Below are 11,792 nucleotides of genomic sequence, written 5' to 3'. Positions count from 1 at the left end.
GAATTGATATTGAGTAATTTATATAATGTTGGATTGGAGAATGTGGAAATGAATTTTGTTCAAGCTCCTTTTTACAAAATTCAAAATTCTAGAGTGAAGAATTGTTTGGTCAATCCAACTTTTGCACTCAGTGTGTCAAATTCAGTTCTTTCGGATGTGGAGGTTTATGCTTCAATTACTGTTCATATTCACAATTCCCAATTAATTTATGTAGGATTAACGATTGAATCGGCTGACATTGTAGAGATTGTAAATACATCAATGGTTGTGGAAGCACACAACAAGTTTGATATCAATAACGTCCAATTATTTAACATGTCCCGAGTTGAATTTTCTATTGGATTGCATTGGAAAATGAATTTGAGATCCATTCAACAATTTAACTTTATTGATTCATATATTGGCTTTTCTGAACATGCCGTTTCTACAGATTATTTCGTATTTGATTTAGAAATTGTTTTTACTGTTAATTTGAAGGGATTGAAAGTGAAAGATATGGGAGGAAATGCATTTACTATTCGATATTCATCATCTATTTCATTGAAAGATTTAGAAATGGTAGAAAATCGTTGTGGAGTTGGACAAAAAAGCTTGATTCATATTAGTCATGCTTCCAGTGTCGAATTGTTAAATAGTAATTTCAAAGATAATGGATGTAGTGCAATATTTGTAGAAAATGTAAAGTCGTTATCTTGTGGATCATCTACTTTTATCAATAATGGTAAAACAACCAATGGCGGAGCCATATCTGGGACTGGAATCCAAATCTTGGATATTGTGAGCTCTTCTTTTATTGCTAATAAGGCAATTGGTGGAAGTGGAGGAGCTCTTTATTTTAATAATATAGGAGTAGGAGGCATTCACAAGTGCCTCTTGGAGAAAAATAGGGCAAGTGTATCAGGAGGAGCTCTCTTCTATCGTGGTGGCACAGAATATGTGAGTGGCCTAATAATTAATGAATGTATATTTATAGAGAACTCGTTGGATTCAATGAGTAATAGTACAATTTCAACAGAGTTCGTAGATTGCAAAGGAACTGGCGGCGCATTTTCAGTGAAACAACTTGGTTTCTTGGGATCAACTGTTATTAGTGGAAACAGAGCTACTTGGGGTGGAGGTGGTTTTTATTTCTCAACTTCTTTCCATGTTGAGAATACCACTATCATAGATAATATTGCATCCTTTGCTGGAGCTGGCTTATTTGTCACATCCCATGTTGACACTTTGAACTTTCTCAATAATATTACCATACATGGCAATCAGGCATCGGTTTATGGAAATAGCTTTGCAAGCCCCATCAAATCAATCTTAGATTTCGAAATTACTTTTTTTGACATTGATGGTAAAATTAGTAGTGTCGTGAAAAACCCAAAGAGCATTCAAGTTTTCTTTGGACAGAGAATGGATTTAAAATTTTTACAAATGGCCGATGTTTTGGGAAACGAATTTGCACTCATGCAAGAGAGAATTCAAATATTTGATTTCTTTTATGATTTTGAAATTACGAAATTTGCCCTTCCTAATGGCATTGGACTGCAAATAAGAAAACGTTTTCGCGATATTCCTCACAGAAATAGTCTTACACTTTCACTAATTACAGAAAGTCTATCGATTGATTTGGTATTTAGAGATTGTCCGAGTGGATATGAACTTGGAGAGAGTGAATGTGTGAAGAGTTTTCCAACAGCAATGGTAGTGAGCTTATCAATTTTAGGATTATTAATTGCAGTAATAGTGGGTGGTGTCTTTGGATTTTTGTTCTCAAAGATTGTAAAGAAAATTTCGTACATGAGAGCGAGAGTTTCGATATTGACCAAGAGAGAACAAGCTGATGAAGATATTGGACGTAAGCTTCTTGAGAGTCCATTTCAATCATATGGAGAGGAGGTCCATACAAGAGATTCCATGTCTCTGAGTGCTGACTTTTCTGTAAATAACACTCCAAGAACCAAGCTCAAGAAAATTTCCAAATTTATTATTAATTCTGAGGATTTAACATTTAGCAAAAAGATTGCTGAAGGCGGATTTGGATCAGTGTATTTAGCTAAATGGAATGTCTCTACAGATGTTGCTGTCAAATCATTTCATCAAAATTCAGAAAATACAGATGAGGAAGAATTTGAAAAAGAAGTTGCACTTTTGGTCAACTTGAGAAATCCTCACATTGTGTCCTTTTATGGAATTTGCATAACAGAGACTAAGAAATTCATGGTTGTTGAATATATGGACAAGGGAAGTCTTGACAAAATTATCTACGAGTCAAAGTGTGGAAGGGAGAATATTTCCTTTAAACAAAAATTAAGAATTCTCATTGATGTCGCAAGGTATGTTTCAAATTTTTGATGGATTCTAATATAATTAATGGAACGACAAATAGTGGAATGAAATATCTACACGGACTCAATCCAGTAATTATTCACAGGTAAGTTTATAGTTCCTAAAATATATTTATTAACCAACTCTGAAAATTAGAGATTTAAAACCTGCAAATATTCTCATCAATTCTTCTGGAAAGGCAAAAGTTTGTGATTTTGGACTTTCAAAAACCATTAATAATGGATCAAGACATTCTCTCTACACTGCTACAGTCGGAACTTTGCTCTATATGAGTCCAGAAATGATTAACTCTGACATGAAAAAACAGAGTGATCTCTTGCATAAGATTGATGTCTATTCATTTGCAATTGTAATGTTTGAATTATTCTTTGAGGAAAATCCATTTTTAAATGAGGAATCGAGAAAGATTCATTATTTCTCTCCTCCATTAGAAAATGAGAGAGTCAATGCTTTTAATATTATTTTCAAGGTTTCTAATGATGGACTTCGACCTAAAATTCCTTTTACAACACGAATTCAATTGAGTGAGTGGATGAATAGTTTTATGAGGGATTCAGATAGAAACTATTTCACAACCGATGGACCAAATGAAAAACTGCTCAAATCAGTCGAGTTCTTTATTGAATTGATGAAGCAAACATGGGACCAAGAGCCATCCAATAGACCCAACTTTACACAAATCCTATCTCAATTATTGACCATCAATGAACTGCTGTCTTAATGAGAGTTGAATTTTTGTTGGAAAATTGATGAGAAATTTGATTTTATTTACAATACAATACCCTAATGATGTTAATTGCTTTATTCACTTGTATATTTGGATCCTTCATAACTAATGTCATTGATCCAATGGCAATAAGCCTTAGGATGAAATTCTTATAATGAAAGATGTCTTTTTTTTGAGTGTTGAGCACAATATTTTGATTATCTCAAGAGAAAATTCAAAAGAAAATGAAACTCCCAATAAACACCAAGATAATCATGATAATTACGTCACAACATCCCATTGTAATGCGTTTTATGGAACATTGATCGAACATGGTGCCAATTTCCTTCACAAAATCAAAACATAAAAAAATCCAAATCATCAAGAGGGAGAAGAATGAACGGTCCTTTCGGGTTGGATATTACCAGTGCTAGTAATTTGTTGGAGATGATTCATGATCGTGTGGGAGAGGCTATTTTAACCCCGATCAAAGGTTTGTTTTTTTGAATGTGTTGTTAGATTGCTAATGAAGATTATTATATATGAACATATTAATGTGTGATTCCTATCATTCCATCCGATCATGTTATTATGTTGTTAATATATGAATATTATTAAATGATCATAATATAGAAACAATTCCACAATATCACAAGGATAAATCAAAATATACTAATTATGCCCAAGCCTATTGGAATAATGGAATGGCTAAATTTCCAAAAGTTGAGGTTTGTTTTTCCTTGTGATTTTGTAATAATTTTGATCAAATTTAATATCACACAACTGATGATGGTTGTAGAATCTTGATCCGAAGGTTTATTCATCCTCTGTTGATTTTGAAGCTGCTGAAGGTGAGAAAATGACACCTTTGAGTAAGATCTGGACTGATGCAGATAGAAAGAAGAGTGAAGGTTTGTTATCTCTTTATGAACTACAATGATTAATAATTGAATTAATAGAAAAAACTATTGTTGAAAAAAGCGCTGATGAGTCATCTGAGAAATTGGAAGAATTATGTGAACTTATTAGAGAACATTTTGATTTCGAGTTGAAATTCCATATTATTACCATGATTCCAACATCTAGCAAACTTCCATTCGAAAGAGAATCTAGTACCATATTCCAGTTTAAAAAGTATTTTTCCAATACTCCAAATAACTTTTGTACTGAAACCATTGATTCAGTATTTGTAACATATCACAAGTATCGTGCAATTTCAAAGACATTTAACACAAGAATGCAAGAATATTTAATGAATGAATGCGATTCTTTGAATATTGCTTCCATTTTCATTCGTTTCTATTCACCAAGAACTAATGCATTTGAACCAGAAAATAATATTGACCTCTTCTTGTCAAAATATGCTCACTTGCTCTGTTTTATCAATGCTAAAAAGAGGTACCACTCCAAAAAGTTGGATCACTTTGAAGATGAAGGCATCTACAAAAATTGCCCAAAGGTTTATGGATGCTTGAAATCCAATTGGAGTGAAATGTTCCTTTTGAAAACAGATACCGAAACTGGAACTTTTACCATTGGAGGTTCTATTCCATCCTATAGACTCAATTATTATAACAATAACGTGGATGATTTAGATATTGAAGTTGATGAAGAAACCAAGAAGGAAGCTAAAACTGACGAAAAGTTAGAAAAAGAAGAAACGCTTGAAGTTGATGTAGAAGAGGATACTTTCCTTCAAGTTGACAAAAAAGAAAGTCAAGATGAAGAAGCACAAGATGAAGAAACTACTGAAGCAGATTTAGTTGATGAACTCAATCAACAAACTATGAATAATAATTATATGATTTCCAACTTTTCACGTCTGGTCACCCAATCAAGCAAGAAGGACAAGATCAAAAAACGTCCAAAAGGAGCCGATATAGTTCTAGAACGTAAGTATTTTAAGTCGCTATCATAATCTAAACTACCATTAACAGTTGACACTACAGAAATTGGGTTGGATTTGTTGAATGATAACTTTGACAATATGGAACCATCTGAACTTTACAAAAAATACTTCCCAGAGGGTATTCCAAGAATGAATCACGAGTTTATTTTGACTCCTCACACTCTAGCATACTCTCCTGTTTACACATACGAAACTTATCTTTGCGCTTTGGTTCGTTTGTCCCTTAGGAAAGCCCTTCCTGATCTGTTCAGTGAATGGCATGAGGAAACTTACAAGTTATTCAAGTCCATCAGCTTAATCAATTTCCAAAGTTATAACTTCTTGAACAATATATTGTTACATATCTTGTTGGAGAATGGTAAGACAATTCCAAAGATTGTTGATCCTAGCTTGGTTAAAGGTACTGTATGTGGTAGTCATATTGAGGAGATTACCTTTGTTAACTTTGTACTCGATAATCTTTCATTTGTTTTCTCAAATGATAGATCCTTCTATCCTAATGCTGGAAAACTTGATGGGCTTTCAAAGGATCCTTTGGCCATTAAATCATATTTCGATTTCGAAGAGTTGCAAGAATTTGATAGTGTTAGTAAGAATCTCCTCAGATCCTGCTTTGCTAACAATGTTAAAAAGGTCAAGTTAGCCCCATATGGTGATTATGTATATTCTCTTGGTACTGAAATTGGATATCTTGCTACACTCTTCCCAAATATGAAGGAAATCAGTTTTTTGGGAAAAACAAGAGAAAATTCAGATTCCAATACCCAGATGACCAACGTTTATACCAGTACAACAGCTGATATTGAGTCAGCCAAGGATGTTTTGAAGAAGTTTTATGACAAGTTCTATTTCTTATTTGAAGGTAAACCTCAAAAGGTAGTAGATACTTTAAAAGATGGCTTTACAAATAATGACGATGATAATCAAGAAACCCCTGCCGATATTACTGGTGCTCTAACTGTTCGTCCAATGCTCGATAGAGAAGACGAAAAGAGATTGGTTATCAGAGCCATTCTTGTTGCCCAACTTGACAAGGACTTGATAGGACCAATAACTGCAATGACTGAACAAAGATTAGAATTCCTACCATTGATCAATCAATTATTGACCCAATCCCCTGGATTATCCATCATTAAGAAGAAGGAAATTATTGATTATTGCATCAAATCCAAAATTCCTTATTCTGCTATAGATACCTACAACTACGAACACATAGAAGAAAAGAGAGTTATTGAAGAATATCTCATCTATCATAACAACAAGTCTGAAGAAAGCCTTCTCCACCCAGATTCTATCATTTATGATGGTAGCTTCCACTGGTGTCACGTCTTGTTATACTTTGGTATGAATATCTTCAAGAATCCTCACGTCTTTGAAGAGTTCATGTTCTCAGTCATGGTTGGTAAATGTAGTAAGATCAATGGATACTATCTTGACAAGACCATCCTTTTAGATCTTTATATGGCCAAATTATTCTATGAAAATGGATCAATTGAACTATTAGCACAGAGTCTGTCTCAAATTTCAGATTTCCAAGGCCTTGATAATTTGGAAGAAACCTTGAAGAAAGTGGAAGCTGACTCAAACTGCACAGAAGAGCTTTCTACAGATCAAAAAGTTAGAGCCTTGCAAGTCTTCTTTAGATACTTTACTAAACCAAAGTCACATCCTGATTATGAAAAGCAAAAGGTTCAAATCACTACCGACAAGCTTATTGCCATGTTAACTTCAAGCTATGATGATATCAGACTGATCGATAATCTTGTAACTTTGTGTACTTGTTTAGGAAAGTTCAGAGAAGTATTTGGAGGAATCACTTACATGCAATCCGCCAAATCTACCCCTGATCCATATTCAGAAGATTTCTCCAAAACTTATTGCAACTTTTTGGATTCTACTGATGAAGTCAAATTTAATAGACAAGCTACTCTCGTTCAAATGATTTACAATGGTCAAATCTCTGATTTAAATCAAACTGTTCCAGCATTTGAACTTGATCAAAAGGCTATGTTATTTGAATCTCCAAGAATTATTGAGACAAGCATTTTGAATTTATTGATGGCAAGCATGGTGAGATCAGTTCCATTCGTCCTTACCTTGATTGAAAATATGTCACCTGAAGATCTCTTGTACAGAGATGATAATGGATATACTTGCCTCACAATTTTGGCCAGCCAACGTACTGGTATACCTACAGAAATCATAACAGCAGTTCTCGACAAACAACCAAAGCTTATCAATATTCCAACACTCCGTTTAATGACTCCATTACATCTTGCCTGTTTGGATCCATCAAATATTGGACTTGCCAAACTTTTGGTCACAAAGTATGGAGCTGATGTTAATGCAATTAATGCCTTTGGTCTTACTCCATACGAAATTGCTTCCATTATGTATTTGAAAGATTTATTCCCAAGTAGAAGTGTCTTGTCAAGCTTTTTGAAGAAAAATTATGATAACATGTCTTGGTTAAAGCCAACGACCAATTTGAGCAAGAAGGAAATTCTCAAACAAATGATTGCAAATAGAAATTACTAAATTCTATTATATACTTTTGATTTGTGTATGAAATGTTATTATGGGAGACTTTAGAAAAATTGAGTTAAATAATAGAAGCTTGTTTAAAACTCATTTTTTAGCGAATAATTTTGGAATATTAAATAAACTGAATTGCTCTAGCCTTTTTAGAATGTTGCTGGGCCTTGTGCAGCTTGTTGGTTGAAAGTAATCATGATACCAAGAGCCATCCAATAGACCCAACTTTACACAAATCCTATCTCAATTATTGGCCCACAATAAACTGCTTTCTTAATGAGAGTTGAATTTTTGTTGGAAAATTGATGAGAAATTTGCAATAATTTCAATCATATTTTTGTAAACTTTTTGCCTCCTCTATTAGAATATCCAGCAAATTCTGTTTAGTTTTGAATGTTCTGAAATAAACCTCCTCTAAAATTTTACCTGTTGAAAACTCACTTTCATCATCTTCAGTTACAATAATTGATACATTCTTGAAATCAGAAAATAAACTTCTCACTCCCAAAACAAAACAATTCTTCATTACAATAACTATTGGAAAGTCAACTGATACAGAAATATCTTTAAAATCCATAGGATATTGTAGCACTATATTACTACCCACACGATTATCCACTGGATAATTTACAATCACAAAACAATCAAATCTATTTTCCATGGTGGAAATGAGACGGAAACAAGTTGTCTCATTAGTTGGTTCCATGCATACAAATGAAACGTTTCCAATTTGATTAATCTTTTTCTTAATGGACCCTACAATTGATTTAAATCTGCCACCTGATAGCTTTTTCAATAAAGTTGTCTTTCCATTTCCTAAATAAATTTCCAAATTTTTAATAAAAATTGAAATATTATATAATTTAATATTTACCAAGAAATAATACTTTTAAATTATCGCTTGATGAAGATAATTTTCCAATTTTTCTCATCAATCCAGTAATGTATTTCCTCATCAAATGTTTCTTCCGAATTGGCTCTAGAATTTCCTCCTCAAATTCATCACCACACAATTCGACTAGATTTTCGATCAGTGCAGAGGGAAAACTCTTGCAGAATAAACTCCACATTAAATCATTAAATAATTCAATAATTTCCTCCGATGATCGAAAAGTAGTACAAACTTGTTGCATTTGACAAATTTGTTGAAGCGACTGTCTTGCCTCAATAAGCGAATTATAGAGAGTCTTCTTGCTCTCCCTCAAATTAAAGAGAAAACTGAAAATTTCTTGCAACAATTCCGTTGGTAGATCATAGAGTTTCATTTTTTTAAGGTTGGAAAATATTGAAGAGAGCTATAGCTCTGAATGGCTGTTTGTTAATATATTTCTGATTGAGGGAGTTTTAGTAGAATATTTCATGAATTTATTAAAATTCAAATACTTCCTTGTGGAGATGGAATCTAGTACCTCCACCATTCACATCGAAAATTGCATTTTGTACAGTGGAAATTAATTGAGTTGGTCCACAGACGAATACTCCAACATAGGAATCATTGGTATTACTCTTCACCTTTTCCAGTAATTGTTTAACGTCCATTCTTGACATTTTAATGTCACTGTGAGAATGAGAACCCATCTCAGTGTCCTTTCCAGTGAGGAAAAGTTCCTTTTCGATAGATGAATTATTCTTAATCGTTGGGAATAAATCCAACATTGAGGGATGTCTGAATGACCACCACAAGTGAATCTTCTTTGACTTGTCTTCTCCTCTCTGAACTAGACCATCGAGGAGTGAATGAACAAATGTAATACCAATACCACCACTAATTAAGATGACGGTTTGATAATGTTGAATAGGAATGGAGAGATTTCCAAATGCTCCCTCAACTCTGGCAAATAGACGACTAACATCTGGATTGGATTTGGCAAGATTGGCCAACTTGTTTCCATAACCCTTACCATGATGATTCTTGACATGGCATGTAAATTCATAGGTTCCCTTCTTATCCAATTCCTTGTAACTACTCACAGTAAATGGATGATATTCGAAAGGAGAAACTGAAGGCAAATAAACAAAAATAAATGAACCCTTTCCAGGTTTTCCTCCAATATTAAGGAAGGTCAAAAATCTCTTCTGGAAAGTAACGGTTGTTACACTACAATCCTCATTATAACTAATACCAACAACCTTTGTTGGAATTCCAAAGCCAAATACCCATCTGAATAGCAAATCAATCAAATACAAGAGAATACTTGCAGCCATATAAGGGAGTAATGTAATCCATCCTCTACCGTGTGCAATGGATAATCCAATCACTAGAACAGCAAGAATAATATGTGAACCATAGAAAAGTTCCCACAACTTTCTTCTAATTGGCTCAAAAGTTCCCATCACTAGAATACTCAATAAAATCCAAGAAATAAAACCCAAGAGAGGATAATTAATTGTTGACATTGACCACAAATAGGCAGCATTATTGATCATTGCATTTTCAATCAACATGGCAAGGAAGTGAACAGTAACAAAGAAGTGAGTTGATCTTCCCAACCATTTGTGGAATTTGATAGCTCTCTCAAATGAAATACCGAACAGGGCAAGTAAAACTGAATATCTACTCAAAGGGAATAGTATCAAACTAAAATTCCAAACATTCACATAAGCAAAAGCTCTTCCAGCTGGGAATGAGCTTGCCGAAATACCTCCATAAACTGCCCAAGCAGCTAGAATGAGCCAATATGATGACACGATTAAAACTTCTCCAATGGTCAAGTCAGCCAATGAATTAATCATTCCTCCCAAGTATTTGTTTGTCGAAACTTTGCAAAATCTTCTATATAAAATCAAATCTGTCAGTAGATTTGGTTTAACCAAAACTGGAATAAATGTAAAGACAATGCCCAATGAAAGTACAATCACAAACATGATTCCCGTAACAATCAGATGGAAATTATAGAGATTATTTGTAGTGCCTGTTGTGGTGCCTCCACTTGATGAATTTGTAGCAATCAAGAGCAAATTGGTCGTGAACTTTCCAGTCTTATCGTGATATGATTGGAAATCATTGGAAGATAAAGAGTAGGCATAACTGAACCTCATAGTTTCGTTTCTAATAATTTTGTCTCTTGAACTATCTCCAGTATTCAAGTATCTTCTGAAAATCACATGAAGATCACTTCCACTCACTCCACCATCTTTGAAAATCAAATTGTCAATAGTATCTTGAATAGGAGCTGATCGTGAATTTGTAGCCAAGTACATATCTTTGATATCAATTGATCCAGTATATCTAAACATCATCATCATACGGATAATAAAAGTTTCATCATCAAATTATAAATAATGTGAAATATTTCGTACAAACCTTGCCATCACTGTATCAACATTTGACATACCACTCGAAACGTCGTGATCTATTCCTAAACCAACCCATCCACTGGCACATCCAGTAGCAATGATTGCAATTTCAATAATGGAATTGGTGCCATTTCCTGCCAATAATCTCCAATACATTTTAAACCCATCACTCGTAGAAATTACATTTGCACTTGGATAAGTATTTGAGTTAACTAGAGTCGCCACAGTTGACTGTGTGTAAAAACCAGCTATCACCAACAGTGAAAGAATTAGCAGTAACAGAAATCCCTTTCTAAACATTTTGTATCAACTAATAACAATTCAAGTCAACTAGACAACGATAATGATTGTTACTTTTTTTTGAAAAGAGAATCCCACAGACTACAACATTTGTATGTTGATTTGTGACTTGATAGGGTACTAGAGGAGGAAGCACTATCTAAACAATCACGATCGGGTTACCTTCATACTTCATGAAATTTAACTCAATTTCATTTTGAATACTTTCCAATAAGAGAGGTGTTCCATATGCGTGGACTTTCCTCACAGAGAATGTTGATGAAAAGGATATTAAGGAATTGAAAATAGTCGTGTTGGAGAGGAAGTGGTTTCTATTTTGTAACAAGATAGTGTCGTAGGTGTTGTTCGTTGGTGGGTAACTTGGATAATAATAAGTATTGGGAAATGACCATACATGATGGTAAAAGTTTTCCTTTTTGTTTCCGTATATGAGGAGAAATTCCAATCTCATTCATCAGCTGATGATTGTTCTTGAAATTTGTTTCCATGGAAACTCAATCTTTACAATTGTTCTCTCACTACAGATTATTAAATAGAATTTAGGATTATATTGTAGGTTGCTAAACATTTCAAAATTAGTCTCAAATTAAACATTATCTTTTTCTTCACACCATCAAGGAAACAATTATTCTGTTCAATATCGTACTTGAGTTCATTCCCGAAATTGTTGCCTTGAAGTTTTTGCTCATCACCATCAGCAATTTGATT

At 33.7% G+C, this 11,792-nt stretch overlaps 3 protein-coding genes across 3 annotated transcripts; 1 reads left to right on the top strand and 2 right to left on the bottom strand.

Moving 5' to 3' along the window:
- Nucleotides 1–48: 48 nt before the first annotated feature.
- On the top strand, nucleotides 49–7,629 carry NAEGRDRAFT_78266 (tyrosine kinase; the record flags this gene model as incomplete). Its single annotated transcript, XM_002681724.1, has 8 exons — nucleotides 49–2,324; nucleotides 2,378–2,422; nucleotides 2,473–2,861; nucleotides 3,432–3,536; nucleotides 3,677–3,771; nucleotides 3,843–3,954; nucleotides 4,003–4,935; nucleotides 4,981–7,629. The coding sequence occupies 8 exons, from the start codon at nucleotides 49–51 to the stop codon at nucleotides 7,488–7,490; spliced, it is 6,465 nt and encodes a 2,154-aa protein (XP_002681770.1). The 3' UTR covers nucleotides 7,491–7,629.
- Nucleotides 7,630–8,350: 721 nt separating this feature from the next.
- Nucleotides 8,351–8,752, bottom strand: NAEGRDRAFT_62941 (uncharacterized protein; the record flags this gene model as incomplete). Its single annotated transcript, XM_002681568.1, has 1 exon — nucleotides 8,351–8,752. The coding sequence occupies one exon, from the start codon at nucleotides 8,750–8,752 to the stop codon at nucleotides 8,351–8,353; it is 402 nt and encodes a 133-aa protein (XP_002681614.1).
- A 103-nt stretch (nucleotides 8,753–8,855) lies between these two features.
- NAEGRDRAFT_46125 (uncharacterized protein) lies at nucleotides 8,856–10,730 on the bottom strand (the record flags this gene model as incomplete). The annotated part of the gene is made up of 1 exon (XM_002681567.1): nucleotides 8,856–10,730. One exon carries the CDS (start codon nucleotides 10,728–10,730, stop codon nucleotides 8,856–8,858), a length of 1,875 nt encoding a protein of 624 aa, XP_002681613.1.
- Nucleotides 10,731–11,792: the final 1,062 nt, after the last annotated feature.

Source organism: Naegleria gruberi, assembly GCF_000004985.1.
Source record: "Naegleria gruberi genomic scaffold NAEGRscaffold_5, whole genome shotgun sequence".
Lineage (NCBI taxonomy): Eukaryota > Heterolobosea > Eutetramitea > Acrasida > Naegleriidae > Naegleria > Naegleria gruberi.
Note: the sequence above shows the minus strand (reverse complement) of the source record. Positions and strands in the feature narration are given on the sequence as shown.